Source organism: Hippichthys cyanospilos, chromosome 21, assembly GCF_059441005.1.
Source record: "Hippichthys cyanospilos isolate Australia breed blue-spotted pipefish chromosome 21, RoL_Hcya_1.0, whole genome shotgun sequence".
In the NCBI taxonomy this organism is placed as follows: Eukaryota; Metazoa; Chordata; class Actinopteri; order Syngnathiformes; family Syngnathidae; genus Hippichthys; species Hippichthys cyanospilos.
Genome location: NC_142389.1, coordinates 4874273 through 4902213, shown reverse-complemented (window position 1 = coordinate 4902213; position 27941 = coordinate 4874273). Strand labels below are relative to the sequence as shown.

General features: G+C 39.9%; 4 protein-coding genes across 6 annotated transcripts in view; 2 read left to right on the top strand and 2 right to left on the bottom strand.

Moving 5' to 3' along the window:
- Window positions 1-2890: 2890 nt before the first annotated feature.
- mrpl24 (mitochondrial ribosomal protein L24) lies at window positions 2891-5545 on the bottom strand. The gene is made up of 5 exons (XM_088404884.1): window positions 5089-5545; window positions 4467-4562; window positions 4284-4387; window positions 3905-4035; window positions 2891-3149 (listed from the first exon to the last, which is right to left on the bottom strand). Exons 1-5 carry the CDS (start codon window positions 5269-5271, stop codon window positions 3013-3015), a joined length of 651 nt encoding a protein of 216 aa, XP_088261010.1. The 5' UTR covers window positions 5272-5545; the 3' UTR covers window positions 2891-3012.
- A 197-nt stretch (window positions 5546-5742) lies between these two features.
- hdgfl3 (HDGF like 3) lies at window positions 5743-11299 on the bottom strand. 3 transcript variants are annotated; one of them, XM_088404887.1, is made up of 6 exons: window positions 10871-11299; window positions 10015-10091; window positions 9308-9446; window positions 9083-9232; window positions 8037-8194; window positions 5743-7715 (listed from the first exon to the last, which is right to left on the bottom strand). In XM_088404887.1, exons 1-6 carry the CDS (start codon window positions 10955-10957, stop codon window positions 7709-7711), a joined length of 618 nt encoding a protein of 205 aa, XP_088261013.1. In that variant the 5' UTR covers window positions 10958-11299; the 3' UTR covers window positions 5743-7708. The 3 variants fall into 3 exon arrangements, with proteins under 3 accessions (XP_088261013.1, XP_088261011.1, XP_088261012.1); XM_088404885.1 differs by having other exon boundaries at window positions 8041-8194; XM_088404886.1 differs by having other exon boundaries at window positions 8048-8194.
- A 50-nt stretch (window positions 11300-11349) lies between these two features.
- nup42 (nucleoporin 42) lies at window positions 11350-14840 on the top strand. Its single transcript, XM_088404883.1, has 7 exons — window positions 11350-11576; window positions 12073-12316; window positions 12436-12524; window positions 12608-12684; window positions 12788-12874; window positions 13153-13252; window positions 13765-14840. The coding sequence occupies exons 1-7, from the start codon at window positions 11438-11440 to the stop codon at window positions 14298-14300; spliced, it is 1272 nt and encodes a 423-aa protein (XP_088261009.1). The 5' UTR covers window positions 11350-11437; the 3' UTR covers window positions 14301-14840.
- A 972-nt stretch (window positions 14841-15812) lies between these two features.
- The window catches only part of rims3 (regulating synaptic membrane exocytosis 3), a 28279-nt gene continuing 16150 nt past the window's right edge, over window positions 15813-27941 (top strand). Inside the window, exons 1-2 of the mRNA XM_088405123.1 lie at window positions 15813-15988; window positions 23197-23511. Coding sequence (XP_088261249.1) covers window positions 23247-23511 — 265 coding nt within the window. The 5' untranslated portion in view covers window positions 15813-15988; window positions 23197-23246. The remainder of the gene's footprint in view (window positions 15989-23196; window positions 23512-27941) is intronic.

Here is a 27941-nt window from a genome sequence, read left to right as displayed (position 1 = left end):
TTGCAACAAATATGCACGTCTTAAAAAAAGCTCAACGACATTTCGGCAGTCATTTTTAATTTTCAAGACATTTTTTTCTCCATTAACTGAAAATGGATGACCCTGGAAACGCCCTGAAGTTTTTGTTAGAAATTTGCAAAAAATATGTATGTCTAAAAAAAGGCTTTTTAAAAGAAGTGTTTATTTTTAATGCAATATTTTTCTTTTAATTGAAAATGAATATAGGCTCTAAACGTCAGTTAATGGCCTCCTTGAATACTTATAATTGGTATACCAATTTTCGTGCCGAAGAAACTGCATGTTAGCAGTAACTCAACATGTCCAACAGAGGGCGCGTCGCTGGGAAATGAGGGGGTGTTGAAAGTTTTCGCTTTACTCCACAATGAAGTCCGTTTGGACGTGTCGTGGGGGCTGCCGTTTTTGTTAGCAACAGAGGTCTTTTTGTGTCTTTTGCGGCCTCCTGAATGGAGCTTTGTGGGTCGCACCTGAGGAATTTAACACCCGTACACCAGCATGGCGCGATCTGAGAGGCCAACGTCAAGGCTGACCTGGCTGGAAAGAAGAAGAGCTGCCGTGTGTATGTGCGCGCGCCTTCGCAGCCAACTCCATTTTTCCGCTGTTCGAAGTGATCTATGCCGGTTATTAAATGGAGGCAACATTCTGCTCACCGGGGAAGGTCGTCCTATCTCGATACGTTTCATACTAAACAGCAATATTAGTGATCATTCGTCCAAATACAAATATTACACACATACAATAATATGCATAGTATATTATCATCTATTACTCCTTGTAATAATAAGACAATAATAAATCAAAATAAAAGTTCTTGTGGGAATTACTTGAGTTCTGCTGATCCTGGGCTTTTGCTAAAAATCAAAACAAACTGATATTTTAACTTTTCACTTTTTGAATTTTTTTGCAAACTATATTTACTAGAGGGAGCCATTTACTTGTTTAAATTTTTAGATCACTTTTTAAGTCCTGCATATGGCCCAGGGAGCTCTCAGAACATTTTATTACAACAATAATGTCTAACTTTCCAAAGTACATGAAAAAACAAACTCAATTCAAGTCTGAAGTTATTCAATAATCATCCACTACTGTATATATATATGTATATAAAAGTAGGTAACTAACTTGTAAATCATCTGTAAAAAAAAAAAAAGGGACGTATCAGGGGAGCACTACGAATTATTTCCGTATATGAAAATGAACTTGCCATTTTTCTTATCATCTGCCCATCATCCACCAAAAGAGGCAAGAGAGTCATGCCGTCCAGATTGGTTTGCTATCTCACCACACTGCCAAGGTCGCACACACACATCACACAGGAATCCAGCTAAATGAGAACAAACGCGAACGACCTCTCTGAGTGGCGTTCGGGCTAACATGACATTTCCCAGCGCTGCCTTCAAACAACTCTATGATTAAAACGCTGCCCAGTTTAGACCATTAGGTCAGACAAAATTCTAACGCAGCAATTTGGTTGCCTCAAAGCATCTTCAGATGTTGAAAACAACTCCCTGCACATGTTTGGGGCGCAAACTTGCCAGGGCTGGATATTTGAATTACAAGATACTAGAAAAGAAATGAATGGGGAAATAAATCTCTATTCACCTTAGTGTAAATCTTTGACTTATTTTTTCCTCCTGAGAGAGGCAAAAAAAAAAATCTCCAAAGCTACTTTCCGCTGACTGTCCGCTTTTATTCACTCTATGATTTGAACAAGACAGAATAGAGGGGTGGGGATTAAATGGGTGGTCTGGGGGAAAAAAGCTGCCCTCATCAACGCATTGGCCACGTAAATGCAGTGATGGGTAATGCCGGCAAAACCAGACGGTGACGCATTCAATGACTCGCGCAACTGGACACGTAGTCAAAAAATAACTTAATAGTCTCAAAAAAAAGGAAACCATGGAAAATGAAAGAATAATTCCAGCCTCAAACTGCCCCAATTGTACAATCTGCATTAGCTGGAAGTCAATATTTGAATTCACATTGCTGTCAAATGTGTGCAAAAATAAACTACTTACCACTTTCAAAGTCACATTAAACATTATTCCTAAACCATACAGGCAATATTTTAAGTAATCAATTTAAGTTAGGCATAAAGGTATGAACAATTGCTCCGCAGCAACACTAAAATTCAAATTACTCACCCATTTTGATCGTCAATACTTATGAGATGTTAACCAGGGTAATTACGAACCTAAAACAGTAAAAGTAGTCAGTAAGTGAAATGTTTTCATGGACATTTTTTTTTCACAAGTTTTCATGAACATTTTTTTTTGGCATTTATAAGTGTCACACGAGTGAAAACAAAATGTAATAGTTTATGATGAAAGTCAAAAAAAAAGGTTATTTTAAGGTGTAGGTAGAGATGGCGGATGCTTATGGGGGGGGTACATGGAGCATATAAAGTCTTTTATTGCATGTGTTTTTTTTTTTTTTTTTATATATATATACAAAAGAGGCATTGATTAGCACGAGAATGGTGCTTTAATTGGCACTTAAAGGCCAGAAAGTTGCCATAAAGGGGAGCTTAATGATTTATAATCACCATGCTGTGTAAGTTTACCTGTTTTCCCTACACATATTAAACCAATAAAGTGCAGCATTCCCTACAGTGATTCATACTTGTGGCCATGTGAGGAACGTCAAGCCCATTCTTTTCAGTCACTTTCTCTCACGGTGAAAATTCCTGACTCGTTACTTTTCTAAATTATATGTCTGCCTTTGGCTTTTAAAAGCAGCTTCAAGTGGAAGTTTTGCCGCACAGTAAACAAGAAAAGAAATTGACTAAAAATACACGAGTAGTTTTAAATTTTTTTGAACGAATAAACAAATATTAAAGGTGTGCTGCTTTATTTGAACAAAGAAGTGCATAGAGTATTAAATGTGAGATTTATTGATGATATAACAACAACATACAGTACAAGCAATTATAAACAATCCATCCTGCGGCGTGTTCAGGAAAAACAGGGAAATTAGAATGTCTACAGACCGGGCTCAGTACCAATAAGAACTCCGGTGCCGCCTGTTTTCCTGGATGCCCATCTTCTCCATCACCTCCTCTTCCAGGGTCTTCAGGGATGGTGTGTAGGTCTTTTCCAGCGCGTCCTCTGGGCTGGTGTCTTTGGGACCATCTAAAACAGGGATGGCAAACTCCTTTTAGCTCAGGGTCCACACAGAGGAAAATCTATTCTCAAGTGGGCCGGACCGGTATTAACAGCTTAGAAATAATTAGTGTCACTTTTATGTAAATTTTTCTTTATGCGTCGGCCTGGGCCCAATTCCCAGCAAAAGGCACTGGTCAACTGAATGGAAATAAAAATGAATGGAAGTTTTCTATTATCCTTTTTTCCCATTTATTCACATTTTTTTTTTGCATAAAACATAAAATGTGATAGAATAAATAAATGATTAAATACAAATATCCAGTTCTATATCCAAATGTAGTACTGGATATCCAAATATCTAGTGGAAGCAAAATCCCGCAATCATATGAGGTAGTACAACTTCTTTTCAAGGAGTACAGTGAAGTGCAAAGAAAAAAAAATAACAGCGCTATAGTATCTCATTTTGGACATTTGGGTGGCACCTACGTAACGACATACAAACGACAGGAGCAAGTTATGATGTCATGTCAATCACAGAAGCGCTGTGTGATAACTGTTGAGCTGTAAATTTAAATTTAAAAAGAAATACAAGAGTGATTTGTTGATAACACAACACGGACCAAAGCTGAAAGTCTGGTCATGGCCCAGGTAGCGAACCCTGCACATTAGGAATCTCTTTGCAGCGAAAGAATTTTATCTTTTCTGATTAATAGCAAAACAGAGATAGAGGACGGTGAAATAGCTGAGGGGAAAGAAAAAAAAACCCTCACTGGTTCCCTCACCTATCCACTGCTGAGGTACAATACCATCTCGCCGCTCGACCAACGGTTTAGGGATGATGCGACCGGTCCGGACAGACACCCGCACCCGCTCGCCCTCCTCCGTATACCGCCACTCCACCTCAGTCGGCTTCCTGTAAGAGGAATTCAACTTGCGATTCAAAGAGCAGATCGCGAGATTTAAAAAGTGAGTCAGAAACGCGCCAAAACCATGACAGTCATCCACAATACGAATCAGATATGACAGAGGACAGCAGGTCACAAGATGTTTTTTGCCCTCTAAATGAATAAAACTCAGCACAACATAAACAATGAACAAAAAGCATAGAGAAAAACACCACACTTCTGAATAACTTTTAGACTAGACAACAAGCGGGATTACCTGTCGGTGGGATCGACGAGGCCGACGTCCCGCACCAGGATGGGTGCTTCGCTAGCGATGTAGGTCCCGCGGTACTCAGCGGTTTTCCCGGCGTATCTGTAATGCTTCAATGCAAAGTGACAGTTCATAAAATAATTAACAAAATAACATCAATATACCAAAAACAAATAAAGGCATACTTACAGTGTTGAGACCCTCCAGTATAACCCAGTTTCTGGGTCTTATGACTTGGATGATTTTGCCCTGTTTGCCTTTGTCCTTCCCAGACAGAATTTCCACCTGAAGGACACAATGACAAGCATACAATAACCCTTGATGATGTAATTAATGTTTATGTTGGGGTTTAAAAACAAATATAGCAGACACGGCCGCAACTGTGCAAGACGCTGCTGTCCTTCTGTGAGTAATGGGAGCCATCATTTTAGAAATACTTTTATTCTAATACTACTACTTATAGTAGTTGTCAGACTTATGAACATCTGCGTTATACTGCTTCCTGGTGGCCACACACCAGTAAGGACATAAGTCAATGGGCATTGCAAATCATAATAGGAAAACTTAAACACGTTTACATTCTCGTCATTATAGTAGTTTTAAAAATACAACACTTTGAAATGTAAATTGATTAATTTAACGGATTTTGGCGGGGCATTTCCATCCACAGAACGAACTGATCTCATGACTAGTGTTAACTCAAGTAGTTATTTGCATGACTCATTTTAATGTGTCTTGTATCATTCGACTGTAAATGTACTTAAATACAATTGAATTTACGTGAATAGCAAATGCTATTACTTGTGCTTACCGTGTCCCCTCGAAGCACAGTCCAGTCCTCGTTGGCGATGGGTTCCACGAACACTTTATTTCGTCTCTTGCCAGGCGGATTGCGCCGTTTAGCAGCAACGGTCCACGGTCTGTTGGTGCCGTAGCGGTAGTTTTTTGGTAAAACCGCCCGGGCGGCCATGGACAGCACCGCCGTCAGCCTCATGATGCCGACCGGCCGCTATTTGGACGAACTGAGGAAGCTATTAGCCAGGAAGCTAGGCTAACTCGAGCGTGTAGCTAAATTGCGAATAAGCTGCTTTAACCCACGTGACACATTAGCCTTCAGATTTAATGTAGAATTAGAATGACACTCTATTACGTTTTTATACTTATTACACAAACTATAAATTAAGTTTACACTAGTCTTACATTCTCAATGTCACCGCATCGAGCGTCCAAATACAGCAGCGGCACCTGTAGGACTGGAAGTTGATGTTTGCGCGTGCGCAGTATGAAGCAACCATTTTGGCTGCACCTGAATGTACGCATGCGCAGTTGCCAAAATGTAACGCAGACCAGTTGCACATTTTATAGATCCTATAGGAAAATTAAAACACGTTAAAAGGATAAACTAAACTAATTTGAGTTCATACTTAAACATCCAACCAATACAGACAGTGCTTAAACAAGACCCTTCATAGTAAACATGTTTATTAAATGGACCAGCAGCTATATTAAACGAAGCGCAGCATATTAAAATAACGGGGAAAAATTATACCAACAATAACACTCAAAGAACAAATCGATTCGCCGTGTACTTTAAACTGCAGGATGGAAAACGATGATGCACGATGTGTGTCGAGGTCATATCAACCACGTTATATACACTTTTTTGTTGTTCTTTAACATCTCGGCTCCCATTGGGCGCACGCTGCGGAATAACGTCACACATTCAACAAAAGAATAAAAACACTCCTGGTTTAAAACACCATAATGTTGTTCAACATAAGACTTGCACATACGTACAATCTGACATCTCAAATTCCAGTTAAGCGATTTTGAAGATCAAAAAGTATTTGTACAGATGCTTCACTATCAAAAACAAAACACTTGTAAGCACATACACCGTATTTCGGCAAATGGTGGCGCGGGGGAGGCTTCAGATGGTGAAGGTGCCATTTTTGGGAATATTGCAATTTATGCCTCGTGCAAGTGTACTTTTAAGCTACATAAAAATGACTTATCAGGCAAGCTGTGGGCTGTTGCGCACAACATTGGGGAGAGACCACGGCAGGAGCGAGGTTCACGCCGCACAAGTTGTCTTCGACAAATGAATTTGAACTTGCTTAGAACATTCGCCGAGACTACACACACTTGATGTACGCTTACGTGCATCCGTTTTGGTTAGCAAGAGCTCACGTGGGATCAACATCCAAATCCAATTTATAGTGGCTCACTATTTGAGGAAATACGGTTCACATATAAGATGGGTACAGGCGTTGAATGCGATGCAGCCAAATGTTCACAATGACATCATCAACACTTTATTTTGTGGTAATCATATTAAATGGTGCTTGAGATGAATTTGAAGAGCGTCGACGTTTGAAATGGTTTAACTGGGCTAGGCGCTAACACAGCCGAACGTGCGGGAATGTCTTTCTGCTTCCGACTATGACAGCGACACACAACCCTCTGGGGTAGTAACATAGTAAATGCAAAATTATCGCCCAGATGGGGTCTAAATATATATATATTTGTAAATACAATATAGTCAATACACAATCAGATGTTGAATTATTAACAAATGGGCACCCTCGATGAGCACTACACCACCAAATGTTCGCAACCTAATATCACCTTACGCTGAACTAGACCATGATGAATGGCAGGCTTTCAAAACAAAACGATTGCCTATCGTGTTGAACGGAGGGGGTTTCCTAAAAACAAAATGGATGCCTGTTATTTTTGAGGGTTGTATATTTGAGGTTTGCAGTACTGTGAATGCACGTTTTGTGTCTACTGTATGTACACTTGTATGTGGATGTTTTAGCAAAACGCGACGCATACTTTGGCAAACCCCGATTACGAAAACCAAATCGAAACAAAAATATCCGCATTTTAATGTCGGACGCCGAGCAGCTGATGAGAAACAATCGGCGGTAAAACATTTAAATTTAAAGCTGAAAGCATGAGTGAAGTTTTTTTTTTTTGTTTGTTTTCCTATTACCATATACAATATTACAATATCCAGAATTGGAGACCTCTAAATGAGAACATTTTTAAATCTTGAGTTACCCTTTTTTGTTTGTCATTGTTTATGTTTGACACCTTGCATTCACTCTGTGTAATTCCTTAATTGCACTTGGAAATAAAAAATATGTACACACCAAAATCTCCATTTATAAACGAGCACTAAACAGCTCAATTGGTTTTGATATCCGATCGTTATTATTACTATTGGGATATATGATATCCCAATTTGACAAATGAACATTTGTTTGTCTCTCCATACAAACACTTTTTTGTTGTTGTGGTAGTTGAAAATATTAACCGAACTTGTGAAATCTGGCTTCCTGCACGTCATGGCGTCCACACTTCTGTTCCAAGTGAGAAGCGTCGACGAGTTCTTGTCTTAAGAGGCTGACGTTAAGCATTCTCTGTCAAGGCCTGTGGGGGTCAGTTGGAAAAAAGTAAACGTTAAGATTTCATCCGTTTAAGTGGCCCTTCTTTTTCTCTAAAGCAGGGCTTTGGCGCCATCATGTGGCAGCCTTGGACATTTCAAAAATATTATCTCGTGACTTTTCTGCAAATATCTGAAAATTGGTACATATATAGGATAAATGCACAAAACGGAGCAGCGCTTCCAATTTTGTTGCACACCTGCTGTGCGATGACAATAAAGACATGCTAATTGTAATTCTTGTTATTTCAGAGGTTCCGTTGGATGCAGCTGAGTCTAAGTTAGATGCAAGAATGATTGGCCATCACCTACAACTTGCCTTGTCCGCTGTTTGCTTCCCCGGTGCCGTGGTGTTTTCCTCGGCCGCCTTGGGTGTAGCCACGTCATTTATCTTGCCCTCTGTCTTCGCGTTGTCTCCGTCGGAAGCACCCTCGGCTTCTGCGTCCTTCGGCCGCTTGGGCGACACCTGACAAAGTTGGTGTAGAGACTAATAAAGTGGGATGCACTTATTGACAATCTGCCTGAATTTGACATTTTATTAATGAAGATGATCTGAAAGAGGAATATCAACCAAAACATTTTCTTTACCATGATATATTCTATGCACCCCACCAGACATTCTTATAATAATAATTCGGTTTGTGGAATATGAATCAAGGGGCAAAATCCACCTGCTTTATCCATCTCAGCGGGTGGCCATTTTCGCACTTTTTGTTGACTAAAATTTACATCACAGTTGCTCATGCGATGCCTAATCATGGCTCACTTGTTTTCTGATTTCAGTCATGTGACATTCAAGTTGAAATATTAGTCCTTAACTTAATTCTGAGCAACTGTGATGTCATTTTCAGTCAACATCAAGTGGCGCAAAGGTCGCCCCCCCCCCCCCCCCCCCCTCCCCCAAGACAGGTAAAACGGGTGGATTTTGCTCCTCAATTAATTTTCCACAAACACATTATTAATCATAACATTGTTTTCATACTCGTGGGATTCCATAGAACATATTATTGAATTGGACATTTTAAACAAGTGACTATCCTTTGGTGCTGCTGGATTTTCCTTTCTAGACAAGCTTGGAAAATGGTACTGACCAACAATCATAAAAACGTAAACAAACTTCGACTGAGAGAAGATACTTGGGATTGTGGGTGCAAATGTGTGGGTGCGCAGCAGGAAAAATTGACAAATATATTTCGATATGTACAATCATTTTATCTGGGTCACAAATTGGGCATTTCCCCATCTTGTGATCCTAGTCAGCAAATGCCCCATTATTACGTGTGTCCCGAATGTTTGTCCTGAAGGATCATCATGGGTTCTGATGTTAAGCAGGGGGTATGCGTGAGACGCTCACCTCTGCCGACTCATCAGTTTTGCGCTTGCTTCCTCCTCGGTCATTCTTCTCGTCAATGACCAGGGCACCCTCGTCCTCGTCGCTGCTACCCTCTGCATCGGCCTTCTCTGAACCGGCCGCTTCTTCAGACGCGTCGTCCTTCTTTGATGACTACGGGGATATTCGTGTTAGTTTGTTTAAGTCAAACATTACATTTGTGCAAAATATAAAAGAGCGGCATCGCACTTTGTAGCCTTCATGCGTGACGGTGGGGTTGTTCTCAATCTCCCAGAGGCCCTCTGCAAAGCCTTTCCTCTTGTTGGCCTTTCCGAACTTCTCTTTGCACTCGTCATAGGGGAACAAGTCCTTTGCGCCGAGGGATGCCCTGAAACACCAAACCCCTATGCTGGAATTCCAGTTCTGTCTATTTAACACACAGCAAAATTTACTCCCGAACACCATAAGAATACTATGAAGAATTAATGCTGCAATCCAAAATCTCATTGAACCCCTGTGCAGTATTGTGTCCATTTTTTGACAAATTCTTCCACATCTTACTCGCAGTAATTTAGCCAATGGATGCAACACTCCTGGTAGTGTGATTACTAAGTGGCCCTACCATTTTGAACTTTGATATGTAGTCACCATATGGGTGAAATTTCAGCTTCATAGTGCCTTCTTTCAATGCTCTCCCTTTGATGTGAAATGACTTTGGTATAAAGATAAAGGATTGGACTAAACACTGCACAAGGGTTAAATGACCAATTAACTATTTTTGGCTCGGATCACACAACGAGTGAGACCTTAGCACAATTTTGTAGTTGAGAAATTCTTGAGGTTAGCTGATGGGTTAAATGTTCTCAAAAATAGTGCTTTGCTGGAAGATTTGCAGTTGGCACGCCAAAGTTTGGCAAGATGGGGGAAAAAAAGTCACCCGTCAAGCTGTTACTTACGTCTCATGCGTTCCGAAAAAGAACACCTGGTACTTGTTGGAGGGCGATTTCACTGCTCGCTCTGGGAACTCGTCAATCTGCAAACATAGCAGTTGTGCTTCATGAAAGGGTCAGGTTAAAAAACACCATTTTTACAATGTGTTCTATGTGGCCTCACTAATCCAAACGTGATATTTTGATTCATACTTTATTTGCGGGATTTGATTCATGCAGTTAAAAACACCCTTTTTAATCCACTTAGCCACTTTCTGTCGACTGAAAATGACATCACAATTGTTCAGGGTTCTGGTAAGGACCAATCAGAGCTCGTCTTAGGAAGGTCACGTGACCACATTAAGATAAACATTTACTGGTGCACAGGAACAAGATGATTTAAAAAAACGCATTAATTTTGATGTAGTAATTGACCCACGACCCACAGTTTGAAGATCGCTTAACACCACTGCATTTGCAACCTGAAATGACTCAAATATCCACCAACGCTTACCGATCAAACGTGCGAAAACAAAACATGAATACGCCAGTTAGTTGTGTTTATAACGTGGCTGGTGCTACTTTAACTCATTTGACGTAACCTCCCGGCGTCCCACATGTTTTGTTATGCCATGCAGGCGAAAGTAAAGTGGCGCGTGGGAATAACTAAACGCAGAAAATGCAACGTAATTCGCCTTTAAAACACTGCTACGGGTGCACATACGCATGCATGTGTGTTAGCTAGCCTGATAGCTAACCAAAAAAAGCGCGGTAGGCTAACATTCGCAAGCTAGTAGGCCTCTCGTCCAAAGCAACCATGGCTTCAATGAAATAATAAAAATGGTGGCATGTTCCACAATGGTGGTCGCGGAATGGCGCTTACCCTGGCGGGCCAGTGCGGGTAGCCCTTCATTTTGGCGAACACCAGGTCTCCTGGTTTGTACTCCCGCTGCCTGTTGGACCTCGGCATGTTTTTTTCCCGCAAAAAAAAAAAAAAAAACGCGTCGAGATGCAGTCGTCGAAGCAGCCAAAAAGGTACTAGCAACAGGACTAGACAACACACCTGAAGCCGGCGTCGTTTTCAAAGAAATTAACGGCGAGAACGCGCCACTCGTCGTTTTTCGGCGCGAAATGAGTGGCTACGCGACCTTTGGCGTGTTTTTTATCTACTATCGCTATCCGGTTTTTTTAATCGCGTCGCCCAATCCGAAGGCGCTAGTTCCCAATGGCCGGGGTTTGAAATTGAATCCCGCTTTTCCCTCCGACGGACGCGCCTCCACCGTGGATATAGCGATGAGGTTGTCGTTCATACGCCGCTCGATAGTGGGCAGGAGAGCTGCGCCAATGCTTTCTTTTACACCAGTGAAGAAGAGATATTGACGTCATTGTCCTGCGACGCTGCGTGGAAAGATAAATATTCCTCCTCGCTGGCTTCTAAGGCGAAAAAAACATGACAGTGTGTAATTTTTTTCTTCAGGGTCGTTGTCGTTACGGTGAGAAATGCTGGAATGAGCACCCGAGAGGAGGCGGCGGAGGTTATAACAACTACAACCGCTCTCCGGCACCGCAGCAGTCCCGAGGAGGTGGAGGTACAGGAAAATAAATAAATATGTGCAATGCTGCATTTACTCGAGACCACCATAAGTTCTTCATTATGGCATTCAAGCAAATTATGCTTACGCAATAACTAGTTTCATTTTAAACAAATCAAACCCTGTTTAGATTAATGTTTGTTGGGTTCATTCCTTGAAAAACCACAATCGTCCAAATTGACAAAAAATATCGAGAATTTCTTCTTTGTTCAACTTTCATTACTTTCTTCATCTGTTTGCAGTAAAATGAATATATTTAATAATGAAAGTGGCAGAAAATATCATTAGATTAATATTCCAAGTAAAAACGCTGGCATTGAGTCTAATTAGCAGATTCACTCCAAAAATGTACAATTCAAATAGTTTTAGGGATTCGAAGGTACATCTTATTCGCAGTTGAGGTTTTTGATGGCTGTTTGTGGTCTCACACACAAATCTTTCTAACATTCAGGGATTTCACAATGTTGATTTCTTTGACGTGCGCGTGTTTCAGGTTTTGGCAACAAGGTCTGGGTGAATCCCTCACAGCAAAGAGGAAGCTTCAACCAGCAACAGACTTCCCGTGGGAACGATCATTGGAGCGGGAGAAGCCAGGATGTGAAGAGCTCCGAATTTAGCTTCTCTTCACAAAACAGATTTTCGACCCTCGGCAACAATAATAGTTTTGAGAGTGGGGGGAGGGGAGGAGGAGGAAGAGAAGCAACGATAGCTGGTGAAGAAGATGATGATCAAAAACTGTGAGTCTGCTCTGTGTGAAAAACAATACTTTTGAATGTATTAAATGTGTATATTTTTTTTTTTATATTTAACATTTTAATGAAATACAGCTATTCCAAATTTGTCTTTATCCAAACAGGGAGTTTATTCAGAGTGACATGAAGAGTTGGGAGAGTTCAGGCCAGTGGGGATTCTCATGTTATCGCAGCTTCAAGACTGTTATATCTGGTTTGTTTTTAACAACCATCCTTAACCGTCTTATTTTAAAGGAGCAAACATGGAGACTTAGTCTGACTTTACCCCTGTTGTAGGTTTTACCGATTTATCTCCAGAAGAGCTTCGGCTTGAATATTACTGCACCAAAGCATCGGGAGACCTGCAAAGTTATGTCAGTGTAGTATTTTCATTTCTAAATTGACGTGACCTTATCTTACTGTACTTGTTAATAGGATGTATTCATATGTTGTGGTTCTTCTGAACATGCATTTTAGTTGAATGGCGTCAACCTGTTGCTGAGTCAGTGGAAAAACAGAGTCCAGGAACTGCTGGTAATGAATCCAGCCACTCGAGCAGCTTTGGTGAGATGAATACAGTAACACAGTCTCATACTTTGCTACTTAATTCATTCCCTGCCAGTACAGTTCACATGAATATTTGGCTTCTGTGGGTGTCAGTTAAGCCTGGTAAAAATGGCTCTTTGACGTCTTTAATGGTGAATGGCAGTAAATTTGTTAATTTACAGTGCTTATTTATCGAAAGATTCGGAGTGTTACAATTCACTCGCACGTGCGGGTACCACCAGAAGGTTTCTTGACAGTAACAGGTTTTGATGCTTTGTGTGTTTTTTTGTTTTCAGCTTGCAGAACTAAAAAATCCATCACATCAGCAGTCTTCAAGTGGCTTTGGCTCACCACAATCTGGATTCGGGTCCTCTTCTTTTGGTTTGGGCAGCAAAGGTAAATGCCGAGGTCAAGTCTTTTGTCTTAAAAATTACTGGCTGCAGTGAATGAGTTAAAAGTTCTTCTGTGAAATGGCGGATTAAAGTCATTGCTATTTTATTTATTTTCTGCAAATAATGCATTTTTATTTTATATATGCCATTCAGTTCATATAAAAATGTTGGTGCTACACATGCAAACATGTTCAGTCTCTTGAAGATTGAATGTTGTAAGTCGGCAGCTTAAAATAAAGTTTTAAATGAGAATTGAAAAAACGGACATATATTATATTTCTGCGTTAATATCTGATGTTGGTTTATAGTCCTGGTGCGGCATAAACTTATTTTGAAGCTGGATTTTTCCTAAAATTATTTTTATGCTCGATTTTTGCTGGTGTAGCTTATAGTCTGAAAAATACGATATCTATATATAATGTCTAAAGGCTCAATGGCAGTGAATGAGTTTTAGCTAGCTAAAACTCAACTCAAATTTGACTTATTATAAATAAAATTTTTGACTTCCCCTTTAAGGATTTGGAGCAGCACCAGTCCAGGCAAGCACCTTCAGTTTTGCAGCTCCAGCAGGTGGATTTGGTACTTCAGCGGCGCCAACATCCGCACCAGCTTTTGGCGGCGCCATCTCAGCCCCGACCGGATTTGGCGCTCCTCCCTCTTCGTCAGCCCCAAGCGGGTTTGGCGCCCCCTCTTCGTCCGGTTTTGGTTCCGCTGGTCCTTCGGCGTCATCGTTCTCCTTCGCGGCTCCGTCGAGCAACCAACCGGCAGCCCCGTCTACGGGATTCGGCTCGGCCGCCGGCTTCAGCTTCGCCTCCACCGCCAACAGCGACAAAGGAGCGTTCGGAAGCGGTTTCGGATCCCAGGCGCCTTCGGGAAGTCTGTTCGGACAGTCAAGCGGTGCCGCCGCCGCCTCCGCGGGGGAGGCTTCAGACACGCTGTTCTCCCGCGAGAGCGAACTGACCCCCGAAGAGTTGGAACAATTCAAAGCGCCGAAGTTCACTTTGGGACACGTTCCTTTGAAGCCTCCTCCTGCTGAAATGCTCCGAGTCTGACGCTCAAAAAGTGTTTTGTGATCATTTATTCGTATGAATCTTATCTGAATGCACCAAACAACTCACCTGCAGCTTTATCAAAGACGATACATTTATCACGTTAATCCATCAGAGAACACATTTTATTTTCACAATCCCAAAATCGACCTTTCCAAATGGTACAAACTAGTATCTAGTTGATTTCTGTTGCTTCATTGACTGATGACAATACAGTAGCAGGTGCGCCGACCGCCGCTTGAGCGCCCGCTCACTAAGGAATGCCAATGAGGTGATTGGGATTCATTGGCGCTATTAATGTTTGATAGGGGTCTCATTTCACTCCCACAGCCTGTTTCCATGTAGTTGCAGACAACAAAGGGGCTTTGCAAGTGGAACATTTAATTGTGTTGTGCCACTGGGCTTTCCCTTTTGGGAGTAGGATATCGATCCTCAGTCTTATAGATTTATGTTTGTGGCCGTCATTCTCAGCAACGGTTACCTTGTTATACGATATTTCACTTTTGGATGCTGGGATGAGTTTTAAGAACAAACTGAATGGAAGCAGGTCTGTGTGTTTGTCTGTCTTCTGACTTAAGTGACAATTTGAAAAGGGAGAATTACAAGATAAGTGAGAATCCTGCCAACCATTTTTTAAAATACTTTTCACTTGGCCTAATGCTCTTCCGTGAGTAAACATAACATTAGGTAGCGCATAACAAAAGGTGGATCGACAAATAGTGTTGAAATTAGACACAGAGACAATGCAAAATAGGAAAACTACTTCTCAGTACTAACTTTTTTGTAATCCAAAAAAGACTAATAAAATATTTACATCAAATGCCTTTTTTTTTACTTTTGTATTTAGTCTGCAACCCTTAAATTTGTTTAGGACAAAAAACACAAATATTTACAAAATATAAAATATATAAAATATTTACATCAAATGGCCTTTTTTCTACTTTTATATTTATTCTGCAACCTTTGAATTTGTTTAGGAAAAATGTTTTTAGTGTAAGAAAATACTAATAAAATCATATTTTTGTCTTGTGCTTTAAATCATACCAAAGTATCCGTTTTAGCCATGTTTAAATTAATAAAATGATTTTTCATGAACCACAAATAACTGCCATTTGCTGATGACTAAAAATGACGTCACGTGTAGTCACGGTTCAAGTATCAACCAATCACGGCTCATCTTCTAAACATCACCGAGAAAACAGGTGATCCTTGATTAGTCATTCTCCGAGTCTTGACCACTTGCTGTCCTTTTTAGTCGACAGCGAGTGGGGGAAATGTGTTTTTAAAGGCATTGATTTTACGTGAAAAATTTTAAACTCATTAATTTTAGTCAAAATGTTGCCTTTGGTTGACAGCGGCTTAATAGGTTGGAGTTGCACATGCACGCCAAGGCCACACGTAGTCGCTGTTTGCCCACGGCTGCAATCGTCTCGCATGCATCCCACTCCTCTATTCTCCATCTCAGCAGCGCCCCCTCGGTTGGGCTCAACCGCACCTCGGATTGCAGCTCGAACAGCCGCACAGCGAGCAGTGAGTGTGCAGAGCGAAGACGCCTCGTGAAGCTTTTCTTTTCTTTTCACCGCCAAAATCGCCGGCGAACTCACGATGACATTATTCCACCCGGGGCACAAGCACAACATCATTTGACAACCTGAGACCTGCACAGCTCTTCGTCTCCTCGGCTCCTTGTGGTAAGTGCTCAGTTTCAGCACCACACTTGTGCACAATGCAATATGCTGTCAGTGTGATCCAACGCACGTGATGAGCCGAGCATCTTTAATTAAGGCTCACCATGTAAAATAGTGCAGCGCATGAGTGGATGCGAAATTGTGATTATTTTTTTACATTGTTTTTTTTTACCCATGCATTCAGTTTGATCAATTTAGACCCGTTTTGACATTTGACAGCAAAAATAAAAAAAAAACATATTTGATGACGTTTCCTAAAAGTGGCCTAAAAACGCGAAAAATAATCATTTCTGAATCTTATTCTTTTATTCAGTTGCTACAAAGTACAGCAGTTAAACCAGTGTCGACTGAAATTGATTTTTGATGTACTAAAATGTGCTGAATCAAAATGATAGAAATTTGTACATACCACAAAGGTGTTTGTTGATATGTAACTGTGTGGGACCTCAAAAACATTCCAGAAAACTGCTTCCACCACAGTTACACAGGCTCCCGCAAAAAAATAAGAATAACCATATCCAAGATTGACAAACTCATTTTTAGTTCACATCCACCTCAGTTTGAACTCAAGTAGAACTAATAAGCCAAAAATAATGACAATCAACTGTTTCTATGCATTTTTTTTTAAAAGAAAAACAAAACAAAACAAACCTAATTGTTGTTAATTGATGTCGATGGCACGCATCGGTAGGGTTCCTTTTGACGTCGTTTTATTTCAATGGTGCTCAAAGTGTAAAAAAATGAGTCCCGTTCTTTTGGTGCATTTCAGAAAAAAAACAAACAAAAAAAACAACCTGTGTATCTGTGTGTTTAACTGTGACAATTTTTGAAAATTTTATCCAAACGTCAGCACACTTTAAAAAAAAATCATGAATATTTTTTTCCTTCAACTTGACTAATTGCACCATACAAACAAATACATTTTGCTAGACCTTTATGTTTTAAGGTAAAAAAAAAATTGTATTGATAGTATTGATTTTACAGAGTACATGTTGTAATTTTAAAATCAACTGTATCAATACACGCAATAATTTTAGCACATTTTCGACATTCACGGAAAAGAATTGTGTTAATACTGATGATTTTACAGCTTATTGGGTAGATTATTTATGTATTGAATCATCTCAGGCTCAAATGAAGTGTTAAAATGATTATATTTTTAAATCCCTGAGTAAAAAAAAGGCTAGTCAAATATTACTGTGGAATAGTTATGGGATTCTGTTGCAAATCTGCAACGCCTGTCTGAAGAGCGTTTAAAAAAAAGTATTCAACGCTTGGCGTCGACATCACCCCTTGGTAGGGTTCCTATTGATGTTCTTTCACATTAAAGGCGCTCAAAATGTTAATTGTATCCCATCCAAACACATGAGACGTTATTGGAAAGGCCTTGAAGTCTTATAGGGTATCTTAAATGATTCAAAAGTTATGCAGTGCGGACCACGGAGTCAAAGCTTGTATTTTTCATGTCTTTCTGCTGTGTTTTATATGAGCTTGTGCATGTGTGGATATGAGTGAGGGTGTCAGGCAAAGGGAGGCCAGAGCACATAAGCATATTATTCTATAAGCACATTACCAGCACGCACTTTTCAGATGGCTTGTCCTCTCCGCCAAGCTCTAGACAGGCTGGGCCAAGCTCATGCTGAGGTGTGAGATTATATCAGATGGCACACACACACACACACACACTCAAACGAAACACGCACAGGGACGCATGCATACAGAAATCACTCCATGAACTCCAATCCGTGGGCGGTGAGTGAGGTCATTATTTGCGTTGAATTAATTAAAAAAGAAAAGCCTTTGTGATATTTGTGAAATTTGGGATTGGCGGAATCGGAGTGTAGCGTGACTGCTTCGAATGGCTCAGAGGAAAGCAGGCACTTTTTTTTGGCTCTTTCAAAAAAAAAAAAAAAAAAAGTAGGAGAAAGAGGATAATTATCCATGTGCTTAACTCTTGAAATCCAATGCCTGACTCCCACTTGATCCTCCGTGTAATCCACTGAGACTGTCAAACTGGGAAGAGACTCAAGCTTCTAGTGTGGAAAACCTGTCTTATTTAGTTCCATGTGCAGAGAACAAAACAAGGGATGGACACAATGCCGTCTTAGAATTGTGCCAAATAATGGAATTCAAGTCAACCCCCAAATTCTCAACAGTATATATATATATATATATATATATATATATATATATTTTTTTTTTTTTTTTTTTCATACTGTAAGCCACAACTTTTTTCTTATGATTTGAGCCCCGTGGCTTATAGTCCTGCTTATCTAAGGTTTTTACAGTCCACGTGTACTGTATATCTATTTGAGGTATCAATTTGCGGGACAAATACGAAATAGAACTGAAAAGATGTGAATTAATGTCTTTTTTCAAAAAGAGTTTTAAAAATACAGTGTTGAAAAGATTAAAATTCTGTATAAAATGAGTAAGAAGTGTAATTATTTATATATATATATATATATATATATATATATATATATATATATATATATATATAAAATCAGGCAATTAAAAAGTTTGAAAAAATGTATAATACTTCCATATGCCATCTGTCTGCGTAGATATCTGCGGTTTATCGTCTAGCGCGGCTTATCCATGACAAAAATTGTTTTAGTTGCTCATGTTTTGCTAGTGCCGCTTATACACCAGTACGGCTTGGAGCCCGAAAAATACAAGTATCGGTGGATCACAATCAAGCCGATCAGGTCGGCAGAAAATCTAATGAATAATCAATCCGTTTCATGAAGGATTAAATAGAATATTAGCACATTCGCTACCATTGACGGCAATAGACGTCAAAAATCTATTTATTCTGTGCTCACTCACTGCCCATTTCAACTACATAAATCAATAAATAAATAGATCATAAATAGATCAAAATCCTAACAATTTCAGCCTTTAAATGAGGCTGAAATTGTTAGGATTTGGATCATTTTTGGACGGCAATGAATTATAAGTACTCAATTTGACTTAATTTCATTGTTGGACCGACACCGAACCGGTCTTGGAAAACAGGTGCCTCATATTAATGTGCTGAATTATTTTCCCATTTTGTTGACCATCCTAATTAGTGTGCATGACAAACACTAAGTGCTCTCAAAAATTGGCCCAGTCATTCATAAGAGGCCGTTTCATGTATAATAATCAATGATACATGAGGGTTGCTGCACCAAGCCCCCCAACACACACAAACACACGCACAGAAACACAGTCAGTCAGTGGCAGAAAATGATGACTCCAGCCTCTATCGTGAAACGTTTGGAATGCGGCCTTCTCGCCGATAATCATCAAATCCCTTTGCTGCGTGCGTATCATTTGAAATGCTCATTTGCTCGGCCCTATTTTACACACTAATCCCCGCACAGCTGAGCAAGCGACGCAGCGTTCTCTTCCTCGCAGTGAATCGATACCCCCGGGGATGTGCGCGAGTAGCCTTTTGAAGTGAGACCTCCTACGGCGCGTATCTCTTTTAGGCGCCAGGTGGACAAAAATATTGGGACACCTACTGAGAGCGAAAATGGCAGACAATATCGAGTTAGTCCGACCTCTTTTGAATCCCTAAATGTTCTTTTACTCAGAGGCGAAGGCGCCCTAGTTGAGTATTGCTGTGGGAAGTTTGTGGATGTCTAGTTTTTATTTCCATGCGATGAAATGCATTGTCATGTTTACAAACTTCAGGTTTGGGGCTGGTGTAAAAAAAAAAAAAAAAAAAAAAAAAGTTGACCAAGTCGGGTCATTTGATATAAAGCCCCACAAGAACAAAGTTTGCACCACTTTTTCCCCCAAACATTCTTGCAGATGCACAAACTAATGTAATGGACACAGAGCCCCCCCCCCCCCCCCCCCCCCCCCAACCCTAACCCCTAACCCTTAAAAATAGAGACAAGGTAATATTCAATTTTTACAAATTGGACCTGCTACCAGGTACATTGACTGTTGTTGCAAACAGAAAATACGAGCATGCAAAGACCATCTTGACAACTGTCTCAATTCTTTTGTCGACCTTGTGACCGAAAGATTCGTTATTGAATTAGTAGTTATCAGCTTTCATTGAAGACAATATTAGCACAGGGAGCTTCCAAAAAGCAAGGAAAGAATGTTGTGAACTTCCCAAAAGCACTTAAATTGTCCCTGCAGTTCGTCTAATATTTAGTGGCTCAGTTTTAAATGTTCAAGCGGATTATTCAAATACAAAACATAAAATTTTGAGTTTTTGGCTTCGCTAGCTAGCTAGCTAGTCAGTTTCCTTCCCTCTTGTTGTTCTGTCTAACACCCTCAGAAATAAAGAAAAGGGTAAAATGGCTCGGTCAGCAGAAGCGGTCGGGGTGGGGTGCAAAGCTTGAGGAAAAAAAACCAAACAAATGGAAAGGAGGGAAACTGGGTTACGAGTGATGTGACGGACGAGGCCGAGCGCTATCCTGACTCATGGCCGCGTTCCCTGGTGACTAATGTGGTCAGTGACACATCTCGTCTCCTTCTCCCATCCCCACCTGACATGCTGGAAGTCAGCCTGGGGCCATTGTGGCACGCCCCATTCCTTTCCATAATTCCATTTCAGAGCAGTAATTCCTTATTCATAATTCGAAGTATAATCCATCATTTTCTAAGTATAAAGGGAACTCTCAGACCCACTTTTACTCGATGAAAATCCATGAAAACGACCACAAAAAATGCATATCCCTCCCACATATTTATACCTATTAAAACTCTATAAATATCAATAAATAATGCATATTAAGTCACCAAAAGCACACTATTAGCATATGATTTTCAAACTAAACATACTATATTTAATCAATTTCACCATTTCTATAATTAATTTGACAACTCCATTGTTTTTCATGGACAATTAATACCTTTAAAAAAAAATTTTTTGTCCAATTGCTGTCCACTGAAAATGACATCACTGCAGCTCAGGTAATAACCAATCACAGCTGAGCTTGCGAATGTCACATGAGCAAACCCAGCAAATAACTGAGATGTGATTGGTTATTAGGAATTAGAATTGTTATCAAATTAATTAGAGATAATTTGAAAGTTTTACTGCTGAAAAGGGTTAACTCAATCTATTTTTAGACTCTCGTTTTGGCCCATTACTTGAAATATTAAAAAAAAAAATCTAAATACCTGGGATTGAGCGTCTGGACTTTAAAAAAAGTAAAATTCCATCTTTGAAAACAAAAGTTAAATACATTTGGCATCACTTTAATATCTAGCGAAGCTTTTTTTCACACTCCAAAATCCATACTTCTCACACGCACCCAAAAAAATCTTCACATCTTTTTTTATTTCAATAATTCAATATGTATTGGTGAACGTCATCTTTCTGCAGATGCGGCATCATTTCCAGAAGCCAAAAAAAAAAAAGAAAAAAAGCACAGTGCATTGCCATCCAAGTTTTAATTTCAAAGGACGTATTAAGGGCAAATTCACTCTACAGTATATGTATTATTTAAGACCTTCTGCAACAGGAATGAGTGCCACAGCATAAATAATATGTGCATTGGTCCGTACAACCGTTGGCCAGTGTGTGCAAACATTTTTTACACACACACACAGCTGGCTTCCACAATAAGTGGGCATACACTCAGAGATTGATTTGCTGCCGGTCTTTATGAGCTGCACAAGCGTGAGATCCAGTGATAAGGTTTAGTCGAAGGAGGACACTGGCACAAGTGAAGATGGTAGCAGTGACAAGGGGAATTTTTAAAAAGGTCATTCTGACATAATATGGCATGAAAATCAAGATAAAAATACAAAGCGTGTGAAGAAGCGCTTTGGGAGACACCGCGTACGTTCCTGAGATGCTACAATAAAGCTCATGTGCAGTTAGGCTATTATGAAGTTCATTTATGGATGGATATGAGTAAACATGAAGCGCTCCGCCGTCGCTGTTTAAGGTTGGAGTCCAAATATGATTCCGGGGAAACACGGGAGATAAACAGAGGCTGACAAGGTTGGCCGCCAACAGCAGGCTTTCCCTGGCATTTGTGGTGATCTGAGCGCAGATCTTTCTTGCCACCCACTGACCTTTGTCTTCTTTTTTTTCTGCATGTACTCTGAAGTTATTTTGGGTGCCTTTGGAAAAGGGAGTCATACTTGCTTGGGAATTGGGTTGGGCTCATGGTGTTTTTTTTTGTTTTTGAAGGGTTAGCTTTGGGATTAGCCCAATTATTATTGTTAATATTCAACATCATCAAAATCATATGCCTGAATTGGTTGCCAGCCAATTGCAGAGACGAATGATCATTCAGGCACCCAATCACAGCTAAGGATAATTTAATATGTCCAAAACACCTGCCATGCGAGTTTTTGGAGTGTGAGAGGAAGCCGGAGTTCTCAGAGAGAACCGACGCAGGCATGGGGAGAACATGGAAACTCCATACAGGAAGGCCAGAGCGAGGTGGATTTGAACTCGGGTCCCTTTAAATGTGAGGCGGACATGCTACCCACTCATCCACTGAGCTGACCCATAATCATCATCATAACAATAATAATCAATTGGATGCATATTTTTTGCTTTCCCCACAATTTTTAAAATACACATTTGTACTTTTTTCATTGAGACTGTCACAAAAACTTCATCAAGATGTGTAAAAAAAGTGTGGTTGAAAAACTATGCTTATTCTTTATATATATATAAATATATACACTGTACATTGATGTTATATTTCAATGTATATGATGTGTATAAATGTGTATGTATGATGGGAAAATTAATATTTTGGGGTTACTTTATGCTTACAAAAATAGAGAAGTACATTACAGGCAGAATATTTGACTGTTTTCCATTACTTTATGCCCTATTGAGAAGAATTGAGAAATCAATTGTCTTATATTGTAAAATGTTAATGTGTTAAATAATGAATATTTTAAGACTGAGAAATCAGATAGGCAGCCAATTAATCAGTCATAGGTAGAAATAAGCATTTTAAAAAACAGTTTTCCATTGTTTTGTATTGTTATATTTTCATACACAATAGTAGTCATGCATGATACCAATATTAAACAGCGTAATCGACATTTGAGGGGTCACCGATACCAAGTACCGATACCATTTTTACCTTTGACACACAAAATGCCCCCAACAAAGACAATGAAAGGTCATTTATTTCAATATTGGATTTTCAATTTCATAAAATTATTATCCATTTTCATTTGTTTAATTTGCAATTTCACGTCTTGTTTACTCGTCGTTTCCTCAGCCCCGCTCCAAGCTTCCTGCCCCCCACCGGTCCTCTCGACCAGCAGGACCATGATGCTGAGCAGCTCGGTGGAGGTGCCCAGTCCGGGCGGGCTGAGCAGCCTCAGCGGGCTGAGCGAAGCGGCTCGCAACGTGGTGCGCTCCTCCAGCATCTCGGGGGCCATGTACAACCTGGAGAAGAGTCCCGGGAGCGGGGGGCCCGAGTCGGCGTCGATGACCGGCAACAAGAAGCGGCGCTCCAGTCTGGGGGCCAAGATGGTAGCCATTGTGGGCTTGTCGCAGTGGAGCAAGAGCACGCAGCAGCTCAACCAGCATGGTCAGTCTGTTTTCAATCATCATTTTTGTACGTTCGCTTTTGTTTCGGTAAACACAATTTTCATGTTTCACATTTGCAGAATTCCCACTTTTCACAGAGTACACATTTATCACAAAAAAGTGAATATGATATGAAAATTCCACAGATTTCCATAGTAAACTAGTAAAATATTTTGCGTCGAAGGACCGACGTTTCAAGTAACCAATGAATGCAGACCAAATTTGCATTCTTTCGCTGATTGGCTCTTGGCCGGGAAATACGAGATAGAATTTTTTAAAATCCCTGATTAAATAAATCCTCTGGTAAATTCAACCTCGGCAATGCCTTCTTTCACTTGTAGTGTATGTGACAGATGAAATTTAGATAAATGTTAATGAAACCGCCTTCTATAGTTGTAGGGCAGGCAGTTATAAATGTCAACCAATATCCACCATTTTAGAGTCATGTAAATAATGATATACATGCCATCCAGTGGACATGATTGCTAATTGCACTCTCGTTCTCTTTATTAAACATGATGGTGCATTATAGCTTATGGTTAAACCCCTTGGCTGGCTTTGTTTTCGTGTTACACTTATATTACGGTGTTGTGTTTTAATTGCAGTGTAACTGCAGAACCACAGATATGGTGTTAAATCTAGGTATAAGTACAAAAACAGAGAAAACATTTTGTATGATGGGACCAGAAAAAAAAAAGTCAAATTTTGGCGGAAGGTTGGGCACAAACACACCAATTTTGTGTAGCTTGAAAAAATGATGGACCAATGATGGGGACGAGGCTCTGACGAATGCCGGACCAGCAAAAAAACAAAACAAAAAAAAACCATCTAACTTTGTCACCTCTGCTAAACAGCAGTGAATGATTTCACATTTTTACTGGCACCAAACAGTTGCAGAACAAAAAAACGAGTTAACACGTACATGGCATTGAACGAGGTAAGGTTACCCTATCCCATTCTTTAAAAATTCCCAGTCCCACATTCCACATCTCCATTTATCGCACACACTTTGAATCAATAATGGCATTTTCTTATAGCTGTTTATTTCTTTCACGTCAGTTTTGACTTGCCTGTAACGCTTTTCTTTGTCCTTTACCATAGCAGCTTTAGGCTGCGCAACAATGTCAGCGGGGATCCGGAGCAGTGGCAGCTTGTACATATGGGGGCTGTATGATAATGACGGAGACGTTATGTTCTCATTTGTCTCCCATGGGAATAATTATGCAGTCGATGTCGTACCGCTGCGATAGAAACGCTCGGGCGTCTGTCAAAAACACGCCCGCTTATTCCAGGAAGGAAAATGTGTTATTAACTCAAGTTTGGTAAAAGATGATGGATTTCAAATTCTAACCATAACACCTTTAGTTCTTCTTCTCCGCCTTGCTTTCTTCTTTGTGTGCAACATTGTGCCCGCGACCTTTTCAGAACAGTGTGTTCACGTCTCCAATTTGTTTTCTGCTCGCCTGCTCACTGTGTGGTTGGACATCGAGTGTGTTTATTTTTAGGAGGCCATTCGGCCTTAAAACCCGATCGGAGCGTCGTCGCTATCTCATCTGCAGAGGGTGACATTTTATTGTCCGTTCCTATCTTAATTCAGGAGGATTTGCTTCAAATGCCATTGCACTTTGTTTTAGCAGAAAACGATTTTCGGTTGCTTTAAAAAGCTCCGGATTGTGTAACGAATCGAAAAATATTGCATTAGCGTTAACTCGTTGATTGTAGATGTCAAAGATTGATAATTACTTGGCGGGCTATTTTATTTACAATACAGTGGACCCCCGCCATACGAAATTGTGATTTGTTGTTTTTTTTGTGATGACCACCTCCCGGGATGGCTAAAAATGAACGTCTTTTGCTGCTTAACTCGTGTTCCAAAAATCTATAACCTTCATTAGAATACCGTTTTTAAACATAGAACTTGTAGAAATAACCTAAATGTTGACTTTCCCTTTAAATCCACATCCTCTCCTCCGTGAGAGTAAACAGAATACAACGGATGCGTGACGAGAGGGGCGTACATATCCAACGCACGTTTGTGGTGCCAGCGCTAACAGAGTCACCATATGTCCCACGGGCAGAGTAAACAGGAACACACGCTGTCATTCACGTGGACGCATGCATTCATTTGAATCCTGAATCATACACGTGGAATTTTGTGAATTCACCAACCGGTATTCAGTTTTTTTTTTGTTTATTTTTCCCCACCTACTTTTGAGCTCATATCAAAACCTGGTCTAATTGCAATAGGAACTATGTTGAAGTAACAGGAGGAGCTTCTGTCTAATATCCGTTAGTATATTTTCAATGATTGAAAATGTCTCTGTTTTCGTTTTGATGAAACAAACAGAGGGCACAGTTCGCACGAGGAAACTCATAGTGGTTGAGGATGTAAAGAAGAGAAAGGGGGGTGTCTAAATTTAGATGTTCTCAGCTGCCGGGAGAACATATCTTGCCTGGAACTAAATGACAAGATCATGCACCCCGCACTCCCACTTTCATCCGTATTATGGCGCTTCTTGTTATGGTGGCGTCACCTCAGCTTCACCTGCGTGACACTCATACATTGCTAAAACCCACAAAATGGCAGACATGGTTGACGCAAATGGCCACTGATGGACTAATGCTGGGAAATGACACATCATCAATTTTACCATGGCCTTTAGAGGTGATATTTGTGGGTGTACACTAATGAGTTTGTTTAAATACAGACAAGAGAAGAATTATGGCGGTTTGTGTGTGTGTGTGTGTATATATATATATATATATATATATATATATATATATATATATATATATATATATATATATATATATATATATATATATATATATATAGTTTAAAACAAAACTCTTTACACTGTCATGCATTTTTTTTCCCATTCAACATTTTGTAAAGGCATCACTAACACATTTTATCAAGAAGTAGCTTCATGTTCCAATTAATGTACTCTTAATTTGTAACTTTACTTGTAATGGCATTAAGAAATATTAAAATTAGACTTGCTGATATTTGCAGATGCTCCGTTAAAATGTCACCTGCCCCTTTTAGTGTTTTTATGTATCTCTTGGGGTTTTACTACAGTTTTTTTACAGTTTTAATGGGTCCATGTTTACTTGCTTACCCACAGCTTGATAATTCCAAACTGTGGCAGGGTTTTTTGTTTCTGGACCTGGATTTGCCATCTCTGATGGTTATAACAATTTGAAATTTCTCAAGCTAGTTAAGCAGAAGCTCGATAATAATCCTGATCATTTGAAAATCAGGTATGTTGGAGAAAGAAACTTGGAAAAGAAACCCGGAAAACGTTTTTCTCTCCAAAACGCCCTATGTTTTGAAAAACAAGTCTGTTTATCGAATGACCCAGTGAGTCCCATGCCAGAAACCAGGAGCTGAAAATTAGACCCGTAAACATCCTTATTGACTCAGTCGATTTCAATCAGGGTCATTTCTGACATTTCTTGCTGGTGGTCAGCCAAATCTGCTCAGTTGTCAGGGAGCCACGTTTTGAATGGCAGGTGCATTGATTGTCTGATGCGGGCAGGCCAAGTATACGCCTCGGGGTCCTGGCCCGTCTTCCGTGCTTTGTTGGTCAGCCAATAGCCAATACGCTGCATTGTTAATTTGTCACCATGATGAAAAACTGTAAGTGCTACTATATGAGTTCGGGATCCTACACTGAATGCGTTTGAGTCTAACTTTGGACTTGCCTCTAAACTGTAAAAACTAAGACCTGGATCCACACCTTAGCCTGGATTCGCATCATGTAAAAGTCTTCAAAAGTAATAATACTTTCAACTATGACATAATAAATATTCATAAAAGAGGAGGAATACCATATAGGTGGCACATTTAGCCCATGTCAGGCTCATTTACTGCCATTCAAAATTGGAAAGTGTCAATTTTGGGTGTATAGAAAATGTTTTATCATGCATTTCCCCCGATTTTGCATGAATCGTTTCAACGGCAACTCGTGAACATGCAATAGAAATTTTTGTGTTGACACCCATTTATATATAAATATACAACATAGTTACTTTTGTTTTTATCACATTTTTACAATTTTTGTACATGAAGGAGGTGTAGCACCCCACCACCACCAAAAAAAAAAAAGTATACGTATAGGGCTAATGTCCTTGAACATTTTGCGGGGTTGAAAGTAAATATATATTTATATTAGACAATTTTATAACCCTTTCAAAGTCAGTCCAAGTTGGGTGTTAGTGAAAAATCCAGAGGTGGAGTAAAATTTTCCATCTTCCCGTGTCGCTCATATCATGCTAGCTAGCTAGCTGTGCAGCATCCAAGTTTACGATCTTCCTCCACTGCCTTTATTGACCAATTACTTAACAGTTTAATATACTAAGCTAACAAAGCTAAGTTAATAAATGAGAGTTTTTCCGTTCCGGTGTCCAAATTTATAAATTCCCTAC

Excerpts from the sequence above, each read along its gene's own strand:
- mrpl24 (XM_088404884.1), bottom strand. The coding sequence starts at position 5,271 with ATGAGGCTGACGGCGGTGCTGTCCATGGCCGCCCGGGCGGTTTTACCA. Across the intron at positions 4,036-4,283 it reads CTCGTCGATCCCACCGACAG|GAAGCCGACTGAGGTGGAGT; the intron begins GTAATCCCGCTT and ends TTCCTCTTACAG. Across the intron at positions 3,150-3,904 it reads TGTACCTCAGCAGTGGATAG|ATGGTCCCAAAGACACCAGC; the intron begins GTGAGGGAACCA and ends TCCCTGTTTTAG.
- hdgfl3 (XM_088404885.1), bottom strand. The coding sequence starts at position 10,957 with ATGCCGAGGTCCAACAGGCAGCGGGAGTACAAACCAGGAGACCTGGTG. Across the intron at positions 10,092-10,870 it reads ACCCGCACTGGCCCGCCAGG|ATTGACGAGTTCCCAGAGCG; the intron begins GTAAGCGCCATT and ends CTATGTTTGCAG. Across the intron at positions 8,195-9,082 it reads AAACTGATGAGTCGGCAGAG|GTGTCGCCCAAGCGGCCGAA; the intron begins GTGAGCGTCTCA and ends CAACTTTGTCAG.
- nup42 (XM_088404883.1), top strand. The coding sequence starts at position 11,438 with ATGACAGTGTGTAATTTTTTTCTTCAGGGTCGTTGTCGTTACGGTGAG. Across the intron at positions 12,317-12,435 it reads GAAGATGATGATCAAAAACT|GGAGTTTATTCAGAGTGACA; the intron begins GTGAGTCTGCTC and ends TTATCCAAACAG. Across the intron at positions 13,253-13,764 it reads TTTTGGTTTGGGCAGCAAAG|GATTTGGAGCAGCACCAGTC; the intron begins GTAAATGCCGAG and ends TTCCCCTTTAAG.